The sequence below is a fragment of the Zophobas morio genome, unplaced genomic scaffold (assembly GCF_036711695.1).
Source record: "Zophobas morio isolate AGI-343-1 ecotype UQ-CSIRO unplaced genomic scaffold, CSIRO_AGI_Zmor_V1 ptg000016l, whole genome shotgun sequence".
NCBI lineage: Eukaryota > Metazoa > Arthropoda > Insecta > Coleoptera > Tenebrionidae > Zophobas > Zophobas morio.
The window spans coordinates 7,825,252-7,843,239 of NW_026972121.1; the positions used below are offsets into that span (position 1 = coordinate 7,825,252).

The following is a 17,988-nucleotide window of genomic DNA, read 5'->3' on the forward strand; positions in this document are numbered from 1 at the left end:
CGAGTTGAGTTTTTTGTTTACACAATTTTGCGATAACGTCATCAACATTTTTTGCAAGAACACGTATATCAACTTGGATTAATGCAGTGTTATACTAAAAATAACAGTAGTGTATTCTCAATTTTTTTGGGAAATGGTGTGAGCCGTTCCTGATTTAATCAATAAAATAAATTGACTCATTCATTAATTTTTTTTGAGCCACCTGTATAAGCAAATCTAAAAAAATGAGGTTTTATGTAACAAGTAAGACTTCTAATACAAAATCTAGTATATTTAATCCTTATATCTCAACAAGTTCGAATACAATGATGTCACCAAAAGATAAAAACTACAATTATAAACAAAAGATGCATTTCAACTAAATAACATCTTCTTCATCTAAATGACGCCTACGCAAGTGTTTTCTTAAGTAAACATTTTGCTTAGCTTTGAAGGGACACTTTTCACACTTATACCACTTAATATCTTGCGTTTCCTGATGCTGCGCATTTATATGCCTTTTTAGGTTCGATTCTTTCTTGGCTTTGTATGCGCACTTTTTGCACGAATACCATTTAATTTCCTCGTCATTCAAGTGATGTGCATTAATGTGATTCTTTAAATGAATTTTTTGTTTGGCTTTGTATGGGCACTCTTCACATTCATACCATTCAATATCGCTTTCTTCTAAATGTCGCGCCTTTTCGTGCTGTTTTAAATTAGGCTGATGTTTGGTTTTATATGGACAAGCTTCACATTTGTACCACGTGACTTCCTCTCCATCCAAATGATGTGCATTTATGTGTTTTTTCAAATCAGAATTCTGTTTAGCTCTGTACGAACAATGTTTGCATTCATACCACTTGATATCTTTTTCGTCTAAATGCCGTACGTTAACGTGTCTTTTTAGCGAAGAACTGTCTTTGGCTTTATAGGGACACTTTTCACATTCATACCAGTTGATGTCACGCTCATCCAGATGTCGGGCTATAATGTGTTTATTTAAAGCAGCTTTTTCATTAGTTTTGTACGGGCAGTCGTCACATTGGTACCATTTGATGTCTTTTCCATTTGAATGCCTGGCAATGACGTGCCTTCGTAAAGTTCCTTTTTGTTTACTTTTGTATGAACACTTCGGACAATTATATGAAACTCTTTCGACCTTATTTACCTTTGTATGAAATTTTTCCAGGTGTTGTCTGAAAAGAAGGATTGTATCTGTTTGGAAATCACAATCTTTGCAATAGTAAGTCAGGTCCGACTCGTGCAAATTAAAATCTTTCAGTGGTGAATCTTTGCAAGTTGTATTGCTATCGCGGGCACTTGTGGGGGTTATTTTCACGGAAATGTGCGTGTCGGAAGATTCCATACTTGACATATTCAGCACACCTAAAGTAATTTATATATTTAATGAAACAAATAGCGTGTGAATCTTTTCTTACCTAATTTTCTCCTGTACAATTGTTCAGATTATTAAAAACCAAAAAGGGTTTATATTTCGTTTTGCAATTTGTTCACAAATGATTTATTATATTGTTTAAACAGCTTTTATGTCTTTTGTTGCTTTTCTGTTTCTATTTTGGTTAATAGCAAATTCGCAAACTGTTTATTCTTCAATGTTATTCTTACATAACCTCAAAAATGGAAGATTTTGTTTTATATATGCAACCCACAAAACTTGGACCTTTGCAGGCATGGATTGTAGTAGGTGTTAATAAAAATATGCATTTTTTAGTTTTGCCAATTTATTAATTCGTATTTATAACAATTTCGGCAAACGGTTTGAAAGAAAAAGTTTGCCTTAACGAAATAAATAAATTCTAACATAAAAATAAGGCTGTTTGGGCAGTCTAATGAGTGTTTAAATCAAACGATACTATTTTTCATCATTCGGTAGAATAAAGAACGTATATAAAGAAAGAAGTCTTTGTTGTGAAGAGAAGAGTTTTGTAAAACTGTTTCAGTGGCGGCTCGTGACTTTTTCTAATGAGAGCGCAAAATTAAAACACTATTATAGCATACTAGGCTAAAGATGACTTTTTTCATTGAAAGCTGAGAAATTAACGATCGATAAATTTTGTTTACCAGTAATTTTTAAAATTTCCTGATGATGGCTACATTGAAAGGTCTAAAAAGTTACGTGCACATCTTAATTGAGAGTTAAACAGTTTTGGTTAACATTTTATTACAATCTTAAAATACACTTATTTAAATTTCAATTATATAATGGGTTAGTTGTTGACTCTAAAGTAGAAAACAACACAACAAAAAACCAGCACTCACAATTTATGTTTAAATTAGGCACCGCTGCGATGAATGACTGCATTTTCTTACATTTACACTATTTAATATCTGTTTTATTTATATGATATGTAGTTATGTGTCTATTTAAAGATGAGTTATATTTACTCATAAATGTACACATTTTACATTCATACCACTTAATATCCTTATCCTCCAGATGGTGCACATTGATGTGACATTTCAAATCAGACATTTGTTTCGCTTTATAAGGACACGTTTTACATTCATACCATTTAACACTGTGTTCCTCCAAATGTTGAAAATGGAGCTCCTTCATGTGTCTCTTCAAATTATTATTAGTTTTGGATTTGTATGAGCACACTTTGCATTCATACCACGTAATATCCCCCTCTCGCAAGTGACGCCTATTTATATGAACTTTTAAATCGTAATTTCTTTTAGCTTTGTATGGACACATCTTGCAAACAAACCACTTAATATCTTGTTCGCTCGAATGCCTCGCAATAATATGTTCTTTTAAATGATCGCTGCGTTTAAATTTGTGTGGGCATTGTTCACATTCATACCATACAATTTCTCTTTCATCAAAATGACGCGCGTTTATGTGGTTCTCTAGGTTTATTTTTTGTTTAGCTTTATATGGACACATTTTGCATTCATACCATTTAATAAATTTTGATTCATGCGTTTTTAGGTGGCGTCGCAAATACTGTTTATGTTTAGCTTTGTATGGACACTCTGTACAGTAATGCCAAGTTTCATTATTGCTTGAATGTTTTATAGTTTTATGCAGTTTTACATTCCATTTGTATTTGGACTTGTACTTACATATATCGCAACTGTACCAAGTGACATTTGCAGTGTCTTTTGTTGCTGAACATGCTATGGCATGCTGAAGCCACTTTATAGCAAAATGTGTTTTAAAACTACACTTTTCGCAAACGTAGTTGTGAATAGCCACTTCCTCATTTGCTACATTTGCTTCACTTTTTCTCATAACGCAATGACGTTTAATGTGATGTTTGAAGAGAAGTGTTAGTTCTGTTTGGAAACTGCAATCATTGCAGTGGAAAAGTTCGATGTTGGAATTTTCACAATTAAAATGCTGTGGTGGTGAATGATGACGTGTGACGTGATTAACCATTAGAAAAAAGGATGTTGGACAAACTTTGCAGTCGTGGACCTTTTTAGAGGTTATTTTCTCATTAGCAGTCTTCATAGAATACTCCATAAAAGACATGTTTTATCTAAACATAAAGAAATATTACTGCTTAATTATAGTCAAAAACTAAGTGGACTTTCTCACCTCTTCAAATAATTAAAGTCGTCAGTTTTCGACTTGTCTATTTCCTACAGAAACACTTGTTTATAATTACCAAAATTTTTTATTCAGTTGATTTTTAAACTCGTAAAGAAGCATTTGTTTATTTGATAATTTAAAATTGACGAAAACAATTAAATAGCGTAAATGTAACCTGTCAAAACGTCAACGTCAAAATACGTTAATATAGGCACCACACAATACAGGAGTATGCAGTGGACGAAGCTGTACCAGTGCTGGCTCGTGGATTTAAACTTTGGACGATTACCAGTGGCGGCTCGTGACCTTTTGAAATGACAATTTGATTGATGATAAACGGATAACTTTAGATTAGGCTTCACCATGTTTACAACTATAAAATGTTTGCAGATTTCAGAACACTCGGTTTTGCAATTTCAAAGTTACCTAGATTATAAATTTTGTTGTTCAATTTTGATTTTTTCTTTAATCTGGATGTTTGGCCATACAAAATTTGACTACAATCGGTCTTGTTGTACCATGATTTAGGGTCAAAACTGAACACAGATTCATAAACCACAAGTACAGGAGTGTCTCATTTTATAAAAATTTAAATGTCCAAAATAGGATGAGACTATACTTGTGATTTATCATTCCATTCATATTTTTTAGTTTTGCTTATAAGGGGTGTCTCAAAAAAGTTAATCACTAAGTCAATTTATTTTATTGATTGAATCAAGAATTTCAAAACTGAATTTTGAAATATTGCAGACGTTTTGAAGTTACTGTTTGACATGGTAGGTTTTTAATCAAAATATATCTGTTTATCAAGCCCAAAAACTTGATGACGTCATCTCAAGATTTTGCCGAATAAATACTATCTAAAATGTGCAAAATATCATCAATATATTTTCGTAATTTATTATTGCATTCATATTTTTTAGATTTTCTTTTACAGTGACTCAAAAAAATGTATGGATCATTCAATTTATTTTAGAGAATAACTCAAGAGTTGAAGAAATGACTTCTTTGAGATCTTGCAGACGTTTTAAAGTTATTGTAAGCATGGTAAATTGTTAAGAATACAGTACAGTTATTTTTAGTATTACACTGCACCAATCCAAGGTGGTAGACGTGTTGATCGTAAATGTTGATTAGGTCATCACAAAATTGTGTGAAGAAAAGACTCAACTCGAAAATGCTGAATATGTTTCATTATACTTTTGGTGCGAAGGAAGTTCTGTCGAAACAACATTCGATCAAATTTTTGACAATGGTTGATATAAATAAAACTCAGTAGATGCTCATACTCGAAATACGAAGTATCGACTCGAATATCAAATCAAAATATTTCTAGTTTTTCTAGATGATGCTAATACTTCGGTAGGTAACAGTTGATGCTCAAGTAGTATCTCGATCCAACAAAAACGGAAAACAGTGACAGTGTTCAACCATCAAGGCAAAAATCGAGTCACCAAAATATAAGTTAGTATGGGGTAGACACCTTGAGTTGGGAATCTCTATGGTCAGTGTTAGAAAGAACGCACTGCACAATTTATGCATAAATAAAAGCTAATTATCTTACGACTTCAGTTTTAATTTATCGGATTCCGTGATTCCTTCACTCGACAATGTTTAAATTTTGGGAAAATTTTCGAAAAGATTGAAGTCGGTTGATCAAAGCTATACATTTGCATGATATAAATTATATAATAAATTTTAAACATAATTAATATCACTTATAATGTTTAAATATGATACCTGATAAAAAGTTACATTTTTCGGTCCTCCGCGTATACTTTTGATTTTGGTTTGGTGGTAGCAACATCAGAGTCCGTTTTGGCTTAAAAGTAGGGCTCTTTTCACGAATTTCTAATTTATTATTAACAAATAATAGTGAAAATGTGTTGTATTAGTACTGTGAACACGAACGAAAATGGATATTTTTCTGAAAAGGACCGAAAACAGGTTAAGTTCGAGTTCAGTTTTAATTTATCGGATTCCGTGATTCGCTCGGTCGACTATGTTTAAATTGTGGGAATATTTTCGAAACGATTGAAACTGGTTGATCAAAGCTATACATTTTCACGATATAAATAAATAAATTTTAAACATAATTAATATCATTTATAATGTTTAAATATGATGAGCATCAATATACGATAATTAAACCGAAACTCGTTTTCCTACAAACCCGAATTTATTAAAAACAGATCAATTTGTTGAAACAGTGTTAAATTATCCCCGAAAATGTGCATTTTCTCGGCCAAAATATGAAAAATAAATTTTGTAGTGTCATGGTGACGTACGATGACGTCAATGTCACGTGAGCTACCTGTTTAAAGGTCACGTGAGCCACCTATATAAAAGTCACGTTTTGCGGTCCTTTGTGTTCAGTATTAATTTCTGTTTGATGGCGGCAAGATCGTCGCTTCATTTTGGCGTAAAAGTGGAGCGTTTTAGCGAATTTCTACTTTATTATTAATAAATATTACGGAAAATATGTTGTGTTAGTGCTGTGAACGCGAACGAAAATGGATATTTTTCCGAAAAGGACCGAAAACGAGATAAGTACGACTTCAGTTTTAATTTATCGGATTCCGTGATTCGTTTATTCGACAATGTTTAAGTTTTGGAAAAATTTTCGAAACGATTGAAGTTGGTGGGTCAAAGCTATACATTTTCGCGATATAATTAAATAAAATTTAAACATAATATAATTCATAATGTTTAAATATGATAACTATTAATATGTGATAATTAAACCGAAAACAATTTTCCTAAGAACACGAGGTTAGCAAAAACAAATTAGTTTGTTTAACCATTGTTAAATTAGCCCCGAAAATGTACAATTTCTGATCTAAAATATGAAAAATAATGTTTGCAATCTCATCGTGACGTACGATGACGTCACTGTCACGTGAGCTACCTGATAAAAGGTTACATTTTTCGGTCCTCTGCGTATACTTTTGATTTTGGTTTGGTGGTAGCAACATCAGAGTCCGTTTTGGCTTAAAAGTAGGGCTCTTTTCACGAATTTCTAATTTATTATTAACAAATAATAGTGAAAATGTGTTGTATTAGTACTGTGAACACGAACGAAAATGGATATTTTTCTGAAGAGGACCGAAAACAGGGTAAGTTCGAGTTCAGTTTTAATTTATCGGATTCCGTGATTCGCTCGGTCGACTATGTTTAAATTTTGGGAAAATTTTCTAAACGATTGAAATCGGTTGATCAAAGCTATACATTTTCACGATATAAATAAATACATTTTAAACATAATTAATATTTATAATGTTTAAATATGATGAGCATCAATATACGATAATTAAACCGAAACTCGTTTTCCTACAAACCCGAATTTATTAAAAACAAATCAATTTGTTTAAACAATGTTAAATTATCCCCGAAAACGTGCATTTTCCCGGCCAAAATATGAAAAATAATTTTTGCAATCTCATCGTGACGTACGATGACGTCACTGTCACCTGAGCTACCTGTATAAACGTCACGTGTTTCGGTCCTTTGTGTTCAGTATTAATTTCTGTTTGATGGCGGCAAGATCGTCGCTTCATTTTGGCGTAAAAGTGGAACGTTTTAGTGAATTTCTAGTTTATTATTAATACATATTACGGAAAATATGTTGTGTTAGTGCTGTGAACACGAACGAAAATGGATATTTTTCCGAAAAAGACGGAAAACAGGGTAAGTACGACTTCAGTTTTAATTTATCGGATGCCGTGATTCGTTCACTCGACTTTGTTTAAATTTTGGGGACATTTTCGAAACGATTGAAATCGGTTGATCAAAGCTATACATTTTAACGATATAAATAAATAAATTTTAAACATAATTAATATCACTTATAATGTTTAAATATGATAAGCACAAATATATATGATAATTAAACCGAAACTCGTTGTCCTAAAAGCCCGAAATTATTAAAAACAAATCAAATTGTTTAAACATTGTTAAATTATCCCCGAAAATGTGCATTTTCCCGGCCAAAATATGAAAAATAATTTTTGCAGTCTCATGGTGACGTACGATGACGTCAATGTCACATGAGCTACCTGTATAAAGGTCACGTTTTACGGTCCCTTGTGTTCAGTATTAATTTCTGTTTGATGGCGGCAAGATCGTTGCGTCATTTTGGCGTAAAAGTGGAGCGTTTTAGCGAATTTCAATTTTATTATTAATACGTATTAAGGAAAATTTGTTGTATCAGTGCTGTGAACACGGACGAAAATGAATATTTTTCCGAAAAAGACCGAAAACAGGGTAAGTACGACTTCAGTTTTAATTTATCGGATTCCGTGATTCGTTTGGTCGACAATGTTTACATTTTGGATAAATTTTCGAAACGATTGAAGTTGGTGGGTCAAAGCTATACATTTTCGCGATATAATTAAATAAAATTTAAATATAATTAATAGAATTCATAATGTTCAAATATGATAGCTATCAATATATGATAATTAAACCGAAATCCATCTTCCTAAGAACACGAGGTTAGCAGAAACAAATTAGTTTGTTTAAACATTGTTAAATTAACCCCGAAAATGTACAATTTCTGATCTAAAATATGAAAAATAATTTTTGCAATCTCATCGTGACGTACGATGACGTCACTGTCACGTGAGCTACCTGATAAAAGGTCAATTTTTCCATCCCTGTGTTTAGTTTTGATTCCGGTCTGGTAGCAGCAACACTGAAGCTCCGTTTTGGCTTAAAAGTAGCACGTGTTCGCGAATTTCTAATTTATTGTTAATAAATATTAGCGAAAATGTTTTGTGTTACGTACTGTGAACACGAAGGAAAGTGGATATTTTTCCAAAAATGCCCGATTTTTTTTGAAATATGTTGTTAATAACATGCATTCAGGACTGATAAAGTACGGCTTTGTAATATACAAAGTGCAGCGTTCATAATTCACAAAATACTGTATGCATCATTTTTAAACTACGGCGTCCAAATTTACAAAATACGGTGTCCTTCACCCATGCTATCAAACCCTAGTCCTCTCTTTTAATGGCAAGACGCACTCCAGACCTCCTCGTATTGTTTGGTTCTTGCTGGGCAACAGCAACGAGCGAGCACAGTCATCGCTCTTTGGCGGCAAACGTGGAGAAATTTGTATATTGTAACTTTTGTAATTGAAGCATTTTGTACTGTATATTGTATATGTTACTAACTTAACTTGGGTCTTGCCAATTTAGCTCCAGTGGTGCAAATGCTTTGTTTTCACGATGCATTTGCTTGGGTTTTAATTTTGCAACAGTGCATTCTTTGGTTCCGAGACTGAATTCTCCATGTCGTCAGACGCTTTGGCCTGGGGGGGTTCTTTTGGCCCTTAGACGCTGGGTTGCATCGTTCTTTGAGAATGAGGTAAGACGACCTTGGATTTATGCGGCTGCGTTCTCCCTTGGGCGTGTGAGCGCTGCGACCAATAGATTTCGTCCCGAGTTCCATCGGTGTGCTTGCTTGGGTTTTCATTTTGCAACATTCTCAATTTTGGGTGCAATTTCTTCCGGTGGTGTATTGGGTACTAACTTTGCATTTGTATTGTATCTGAATTGTATCTGTATCTGTAGTGTATTCTGCATTGTAGCTAGATTGTAGGTACCTGTATTGTATTTCCGTTGTATTGTACTGTATAACGTTCTATCCCTCATTAACAATTCCTAGCCCTCTCCCTTCCTAGCGAGATATGCTCCAGACCTTCCCGTGGTTCTTGCTGAGCATCAACTATCGAGGACAGAAAATTCAAATTCAAAACCAGCAAAGTTTCACAAAAATCATGAAAATCGCTCGTTGGTGGCCAACGTGGAGCAAAAGAGACTTTTGTAACTCAACTAACTTTGCTAACTCTATATTCTTAAGGAAACAAAAATATAAATATATTACATTTAATTTATCATTTATAAGGACAAATAGTCATTTGGCACGCCGATGCTCATTTTTAGATTAAATGCTCACAAAACGCGTAAATGTTCAATTTGTGTCCGGGGAGATACAATGTTTGCAAGTAGATACACAGTACATCGGGTAGATGCTCAGGTATATAAGAGTAATAATGAAGTAGGTACTTCGTACTTCGAATATGAGTATCTACTCAGTTTTATTCATACCACCCAATGTCTCGCTTCAGTGTTTGATTATGTTGATTATGAGCACAACGCTGATCAACTTCCGTATCCGAATTACCCATGAAATAAATCATTGGGATTTGCACCTGAGGTAGTTCGTCGCACATTTCATTGACTTCGTGGACCTATGTCAGCTTGTCGTCTTCTCGGCATTGTAATGAACTTCATAAAACGACACAGAATTATTTTCACAGTCAATCAAATCTGTAAATTTTGTCTTGAGAATTTTAAAATATTGAAAATTTCAAATTAAATCCTCGGTAACGGTAAAGTTTGAGGTTTTGTCGAAACCAACAAAGTGAATATAGGTAAATAGAATGGCAGTTCAAAATTAATAAGAAACTTTCGCAATGCGTAACTGAATTCACTTTAACGAACACTTTTCTTAAAATAAGCGACGTTTTTTGTTACGAAAAAACAAACAACGACTTGAAATGCAATAATACTTTTGACAATCGCACGGAAGAAATAGTTTTGTGTGACACGTCAGTCAGGCGACAGGTCCGTCAGGAATGGCCAACTATTCAAATTCATTGAAAGTGGCGATTCCCGTGCAAAATTTTTAAAATTTTTTTATCTTTTAGCTGTCTCATTTTTTATAAATATTCTTACATATAAACCTTCTCCTGACGATAAGGAACACGTAAAAAAAAGAATCGTCCAATTCGGTGCGGTCGTTCTCAAGTTATGAGCGTACATACATTTCGGTGATTCATTTTTATTAATATAGATAAGACTGTAAAACTATTGTCGTGGACCTTGTGCCCGACATATAGCGAAAATATTATTTATTTGTTCGTAAGCTGGTTCGTGATGATGGTAACACATTTTAGTGACTGGACAAAGGGAATACTTCAACTAAATGCATTTTGCTTAAATTTAATTTAGAAATGACTATTTACAAAAGAGATTTAATTTACAAGAGAATAATTTGGTATAACAATTTTTTAGTGTAGTTTAACATGCGAATATAATTAACAAAAAATGAACTTCAGTATTAAATCATTTTTAGATAAATCCAAGAAAACATTGTAACTATGAAACCAAATCTTTGAAAGCATTAAAAAATATATATAAAACAAAAATATAACAAAACTCAATATTGGTAACATGACTCAAAATTTTTGTAAGGAACATTATAATAGTTGCGTGGTCGGCGTTCATCAAACAATATAACTGTTTAACCAATAATTTTAATACAAATTAATCTTTAAAAATATAAAACTCAAAACGTTATCCAATCGAAAATACAAAGGGCGATTTATCATCAAAATTAAACTGAACTTTAAAAATATTAACAAAAACAAAACTTTAAACATTTTAGGAAACCATGCACATTTTTGGAGATATCAATCCTTACCCTTTGTGTAGCAACACAAACACACACTAAACTGGCAACTGGTTAGAGAACTCTGGCCTTTAATGGACCTTTTGGTGTTTTATAAGTGAAGAGAACTTTGCAAAGGAGTTGTTTTTGCAAAGTTGTTTACTAGTTAACAGTCTACATAAAATATCATTTTGTTTGTTTGTACATCGCTCTGAGAGGTACGTTGAGAATAAATGTTCCAAAATTAGAGTCATAAAACATATGAAACAACACAAAGTCAGCGTAAAATCCCATTTGCCCCTTCGAATTCACGACGACATTTATTTCGCTGATTATTTCCAAAGCGATTCAATCTTCAAAAATTTAAATCATGAATACTGCCAAAAACTATGTTATAATTCCAAAGGTGAATTTATTTAAATTGAGATAATAATTTTGTGGATAACAACTTATTTGTCAGACTTGTTAAGGATTTAATAAACGCAGTTTAAAACTTCAAAATTGAATAAAAATATTTTGCTTGAATATATGTATATAATTTACAAAAAAGAAAAAAATCGCCAATGTCACTAGTATCAGCCATTTTTATTTTTGTGTACAATTGTTAGTATTATACGAATGCTAGGAAATATTTGAATCTTCGTGTTTCCCGGGAACGGGCTCACAAGGCCACACCCGTTCCGCAAATATTGCTGGAGTTTCGTTACTGATATACTGTGGTTACAGTTATACACTTTGCGGCACATAGTCTACATTACTTCCCACGTCTGTCGTTATTGAAGTTGAAATATCGTTCTGCGGGTTGCATAACCACAACTTTCGGTTGATTGAGGTTATGTCGTGTCGTTATTTAAACTTTGAACACTATTATCTAAATTTTGGTAAAGAAAATCACCAACATTGTTCCAGTTTTAACAATAATGATTTTAGGTCAGATCGCAGTTGTAAATATTGAAGTTTACCCACTGGTGACACAATCCAAAAGATTTGCTTTTATATTGCATTAAAGTAAAATGTTCAATGAATTTTCGAAGAAGTTTGTTAACCAGAGATCTTCGCCAAAAAATGTGCACCACTGTACTGTCTGTCCATACTTCACATCATCGATGCTTTTTATGGTGAACCACGTTCGGCGCCATCGTACTTCTTTGTTACCTTTTAACTGTGAAGACGCCTCTGTTGAATCTTATTGTTGCAAGGACTGTGGTTTCCAAACTTACTTTACAGTTCTTTTCAAGTACCACTTTAGGAAGCATCATAACATCAAAACAAAAAACTGGAAAGATTCACCAGATGAAGAATTCATCATTCAGAACTATGTTTGTCAAAAATGCAACTTTGAAACACATTCTCTAGTTAAACAGCTCCAACATGCTGTTACATGTTTTGATCAAAAAGGAACTCCCCAAGAATTTGATTGTGTAAATGATGTTGAAAACAATGTGGTCAAAGATTTGAAAAGATACTTAATTTCACATCTGGATAAACCAGATATTAAGTGGTATAATTGCAAAAACTGTCTATTTAAAACTAAAGACAACTCCACTTTAAGAAGGCATATAAATGCGATTCATTTAGATGATCAAAGTGCTAAATGGTATGAGTGTAAAATGTGTCCATACAAAGCTAAAACAAATTACAATATGAAAAGACACAGAGTTGTGCATCATTTAAAAGAACAGGATATTGAGTGGAACAAATGCAAAAAATGTCCATTCAAAACCAAACGCAAAGAATCGTTAAAAACCCATATAATTTTTCGACATTCTGATGAAAATGATGTTAAATGGTATGAATGCAAAAAATGTCCTTATAAAGCCAAAGTAAAGTCCCAGTTAACAAGTCACGTGAAGACAAATCATCTTGATGAAGAAAATATCAAATGGTATGATTGTAATCAGTGTTCATATAAAGCTAAAGGGAAATATGCTTTAAAAAGGCACATGAATAGACGTCATTTGGACGAAAAAAACATCAAATGGTGCGTATGTGACCAGTGCCCTTACAAAACGAAAAGCACGGCTTATTTAAAGGAGCACATCTATAGGCGGCATTTGGACGAGCACCAGATTAAATGGTATGAATGTCATCAATGCCCCTTCAAAACCAAAACAAACTGCCAATTGCAAAAACACATTAATGCACACCATTTGGATGAATGCCATATTAAATGGTATGAATGTGAAACTTGTCCATACAGAGCTAAAAATATGTCTACTTTAAAAAGGCATATTAGAGTGCGTCATGTGGATGCAAATGATATTATGTGGTATAAATGTGAAAAGTGTGTTTTTAAATCTAAAGAAAAATCAGGCTTGAGAAGACATATACGTAATCGCCATCTGGACCAATAGAAGATTAAAATGAATGTAGCAATATAACGATATGCAGAAAGTTTTTTAAATAAATTTAATTTTTCTGTTTTTTTGGTTGTACCATCGCCAACCCCATACGGACCTACCGGTTTTTCCTTTTTCATCGTTAAAATTGTACTGATGACAGTGCATAGCGAACTTTTAATCCGCCTCTTCCCTCTGGAGTGCAGCGGAGGAAGATTAATAAGTTTGCGGTGGACAGTGTTCCTAGTGGTGACGTCTATTGACCACAGTTTTTACTAATAATAAATTTGGAGATTAAGTGAAACATAAAGATTTCAAACCAATGAAATGATAACAGAATAAACGGTATTTCATTAAAAACTCAAAATTTTAAAAGGTAAGAAATGTAATGTAGAATTGGAAGCAGAAGTAAATATTTTCATTACAGTTTTAAGACTTCCCTAGTCAACGGTTCGTTCCGAACAGAGGTTTTTTTTAACAAATCTGTTTACTCCTGGCAGATATCGAGAACAGGTTTAAACTAGTCTCTGGATATACTTTAGAAAAGAGCTATGACACGGACATTTTCTGTCTTTGTCTTTTTACTTCCCAAGCGTAAGCAAAGAAAGTATTGTAATGTAATCGAGTCCGTCGGCCGATTCTTTACTTTTACGTTTTCTCGACCCTTCATTACCCCAACAGGACGAAGAAATAGGTCCCCCGTTTCCGTCTGTCTGTCCGGATTTTTATTAGACAGATAATCTCCGAAAGTACTGGACTGATTGTTGTCAAATTTTGATGTATATGTATGTATATCAAGAATATCATGTAGATGGTAAAACGATAATCAAAATATCTGTAATCATCCCCACCACTAATGCGATGACGTCACTTCAAAATTGTACGTAGTAAATGGGTTTTAAATTGTATAAAATAACATAGTCCTACACATGTAGTTTACAACTCCCAATTGAGTTTTCACCCGAAACGTCCAGATTTTTGGAAAAAAAAATCAAAATTATAAAACAACATTTTGAAATTTAATTTTGAATCTGCTAACCCGAATGCTTTGAAATCTTGCAGATGTTTTAAGGCTATGAAGAGCATCGTAAGTCTTTAGTCAAAATATATTTGGTTATCCCCTCCAAAAACTTGATGACGTCAGCTCAAAAGTTTGCCGAATAAATCCTATCTGAAATGTACAAAATATGATGAGTCTGTACTTGTGATCTATCACTTCATTCAAATTTTTTGGATTTGCATATACAGGGTGACTCAAAAAAATTAATGAATGCGTACATTTATTTTACTGATTTACTCAGGAACTACAAAACCGAATGCTTTGAAATCTTGAAGGTGTTTTAAAGTTATCATAAGCATGGTAAGTTTTTGATCAAAATGTATTTGCTCATCCCCCTAAAAAAATTATGACGTCACCACAAAATGTTGCCGAATAAATCCTATCTAAAATGTACAAAATATGGTGAGTCTCTTCTTGTCATTTATAATTTCCATTCAAATTTTTTCGATTTCCATATGCAGGGTGACTTAAAAAAATTAATGAATGGGTAAATGTATTTTATTGATTTAATCAGGAACTACAAAACCGAATGCTTTGAAATCTTGCAGATGTTTTAAGGTTATAATATTTTTTGAATTTGCATATACCGGGTGACAAAAAAAATGAAATCTACTGCGTCACGTTTCCGACAGCGAGGGAAGTACTGTCTAAACTCTTTAGACCAATTTTTTAGATTTGCTTATACAGGGTGTCTCAAAAAAATTAATGACTGAATCAATTTATTTTATTAATTGAATCAAGAATTGCAAACTGAATACTTTGAAATCTTTCAGACGCTTTGGGGTGCTTTGGGGTTGTTGTAAGCATGGTAACTTTTTAATCAGAATGTACCTGTGTATCCACCCCAAAAAATTGATGATGTCATTTCAAAATTTTGCCGAATCGTGTCCATTTGCTTATCGGCGAAGTAACCGTCCCGCAAAGAATTCGGCCATTAAGCACGTACAGATGTTGCTTGGCCCGAATAAGCGGCGGTGGCAGACAAAAAGTACATGCGCATCTGTTTAAAAAGAAAATGAACTGTGACTGATTTTTTTAATTTGCTTATACGGGGTGCCACAAAAAAATTAATGACTGAGTCAATTTATTTTATTTATTAAATCAAGATTTGCAAAACTGAATATTTTTAAATCTTGTACACGTTTTGAAGTTATTGTAAGCATGGAAACATTTTAATCAAAATGTATCTGTTTATCAACCCAAAAAAATTGATTACGTCATCTCAAAATTTTGCCGAATAAATCCTTTGGGAAATTATTATTATTATTATTATTGTAAAATGCGATCGGGCAGAGGTTACTACCTGTTATGCCCGCGCTCACTAATGGGAGTACTCAATAAATAAACTTTCGAAGTAGATATGTTTAACTACGATTAAGGTTTTCGTCAATAATATGATTATCGTACTTCATTTTAAAGGTGGCTGTATTTGTACTTTGTACAACTTCTGTAGGTAGAGAATTCCAGGCATTAAACACTCGGTTAACAATGAAGAACTGTCTAACAGTGGTCCGAAACTGGTCTTTAAGAAGTTGGTATGAATGCCCTCGTGTTCGTCCGTCTGTATTGAGAGGAAATAAATGCTTTATCGGAGCGTAGCTCGTCTATGAACAGACTCGAGAAGATCTTTGTCGTAAGATCGGCCTAACATATGTTTTAAACAATTTGGAAAAAGTTAACGGATCACTTTTATATTTTACTTATGAAGTAAAGTACTTTACTGGCTTTTCTTGTAACTTGACTAATATGCTTGGACCATGATAAAGTGGAAGTTACCAGAACACCCAGGTCAATACAGGATTCATGCCTACTGAGCTCAACGTTATTAATGTAATACAGATGTCTTGGATTGTTTGCTCCAACAGACAACACTTTACACTTGTCGATGTTAAGTGACAGTAAGCATTCACTTGACCAAGTATGGACTGCTAAAAGATCCTTACACAAAACTAGATGATTATTCGCTGAATTATAAATTTTTAAGTCATCAGCAAACATCACAAAAGGAGATTTCAATCGAACACCTAGGTCGGCTGCATAAACTGTAAATAAGAGTGGACCAAGAACTGATCCTTGCGACACACCACTTAAAACCCTAGTAATTGAACTGCAAGCGTCCCCAACCTTAATTGTGAAGCTACCCCAGTAACATTTTATATGTAATAAATATTGAACTTCTAACATTTAAATAATATGGGTAACGACAGATTTTTTTTTAGAAAATCAGTATTGGTTTTAAATATTGAATATATATTTATTTTCAATGTTTAATACTTATTTAGTTCAGAACATTTTATCATAAATGTTCTTCATATGAAAGGGGATATAAAAAAACTTGCATGGAATACAATATAAAATTTATTAAACACAAAAAAACATTGTCACTGGAAATAACAGTGTATTTGAAACGTTGCGGCAATATTTATACATTTAAAAATTATTTGTCCTAGAACCAATTCGTTGAAAATTTGTACCAGGTGATTTTTTTTTATTTCTGCTGTAGTTACCCATGACACTTATCTCAGCAGTGAAACTGAAACTGCTGGCATAGGCTTCATGGGCAACCAGAGCATAAATTTAAAAAATCACCTGATGTGAAACACAATATAAATTTTTTAAACATAAAACTACACTGCCAACTTACAATGAAATAAAAATACATTGTCAATGGAATTAACAATGTTCTGCTACATTACAATCGTTATACAGAAATATTTATTTAATAATTATTTGCTCTATAACCAATTCATTGAAAAGCGATATAATTAATTAAAATAAAAAAAATCATACCTCATGTTTTTTTCGATGAGAATTCATTCTTGCTTTTGTCTGCGCTTAATGAGGTCCTACCATTTTTTAAATTTCAGTAGTTGTGGCGTTTTTGTGACGTTTCCGTGTGGTACCTACAATTAAATTAACTTACAAAGTTCGTAATTTTTAGGAAATCACATAACTTGACATATTGTAGCCTTGTTAATTGTGAGTTCACTAAAAGAGAGCTTATTTTTTTCCTTGCCCTGAAAACTTGAAAGCAATTTGGTTCATTATTAATAATTTCTTCAAAATTGCATACATGTTTTTTTACGTCTTCTCTTCCTGACAAATAAACATTATTATCTGTCTGAAACCAGTTTATAAATACTAGGAGTTAATAATAATAATAATAAATGCTTACCAATTCATCCAATTTCTGCGTATCTCGCACAATTTCTAACTCGATTTCTTCTTTTTTTTTTTAGTTGCGCCCGGACATTCATCATTTTGTCTCTACATTCATAATATCCTTATATTCAGAAATATTAAACCTCTTATGAGAAATTGCATTTTCTGCATTACATGTAGAAGTGAGGTTATGTAGGTTTAGTACTGCTTTCTTGACAAAACGGTATCTACTACAGTATTCTGAATTTATCGCAGTACCGATAATCACAATTCACAATAGGACAAACACCATGAACTTACACAAAATACTTTTTGAACCACCAACAATAACAGAAAATATGTACATGTTGCACAATGCGCAAACGCGTTCCAGCAGAGCAAACGCATCTGTAGATGAAACGCAAATTTAAGTAAGTTTTATAAAA

At 32.9% G+C, this 17,988-nt stretch overlaps 2 protein-coding genes and 1 long non-coding RNA gene across 3 annotated transcripts; 1 reads left to right on the forward strand and 2 right to left on the reverse strand.

The window, feature by feature from the left end:
* Positions 1-250: 250 nt before the first annotated feature.
* Positions 251-1,602, reverse strand: LOC135129383 (zinc finger protein 711-like). The gene is made up of 2 exons (XM_064056534.1): positions 1,422-1,602; positions 251-1,368 (listed from the first exon to the last, which is right to left on the reverse strand). Exon 2 carries the CDS (start codon positions 1,355-1,357, stop codon positions 359-361), a length of 999 nt encoding a protein of 332 aa, XP_063912604.1. The 5' UTR covers positions 1,358-1,368; positions 1,422-1,602; the 3' UTR covers positions 251-358.
* Positions 1,603-11,806: 10,204 nt separating this feature from the next.
* LOC135129455 (zinc finger protein 142-like) lies at positions 11,807-13,425 on the forward strand. The gene is made up of 2 exons (XM_064056606.1): positions 11,807-11,883; positions 11,933-13,425. The coding sequence occupies exon 2, from the start codon at positions 12,016-12,018 to the stop codon at positions 13,354-13,356; it is 1,341 nt and encodes a 446-aa protein (XP_063912676.1). The 5' UTR covers positions 11,807-11,883; positions 11,933-12,015; the 3' UTR covers positions 13,357-13,425.
* Positions 13,426-16,741: 3,316 nt separating this feature from the next.
* Positions 16,742-17,864, reverse strand: LOC135129647 (uncharacterized). Its single transcript, XR_010280620.1, has 3 exons — positions 17,577-17,864; positions 17,361-17,522; positions 16,742-17,304 (listed from the first exon to the last, which is right to left on the reverse strand). It is a non-coding gene; the product is annotated as an uncharacterized LOC135129647 (long non-coding RNA).
* Positions 17,865-17,988: the final 124 nt, after the last annotated feature.

Excerpts from the sequence above, each read along its gene's own strand:
- LOC135129383 (XM_064056534.1), bottom strand. The coding sequence starts at position 1,357 with ATGTCAAGTATGGAATCTTCCGACACGCACATTTCCGTGAAAATAACC.
- LOC135129455 (XM_064056606.1), top strand. The coding sequence starts at position 12,016 with ATGTTCAATGAATTTTCGAAGAAGTTTGTTAACCAGAGATCTTCGCCA.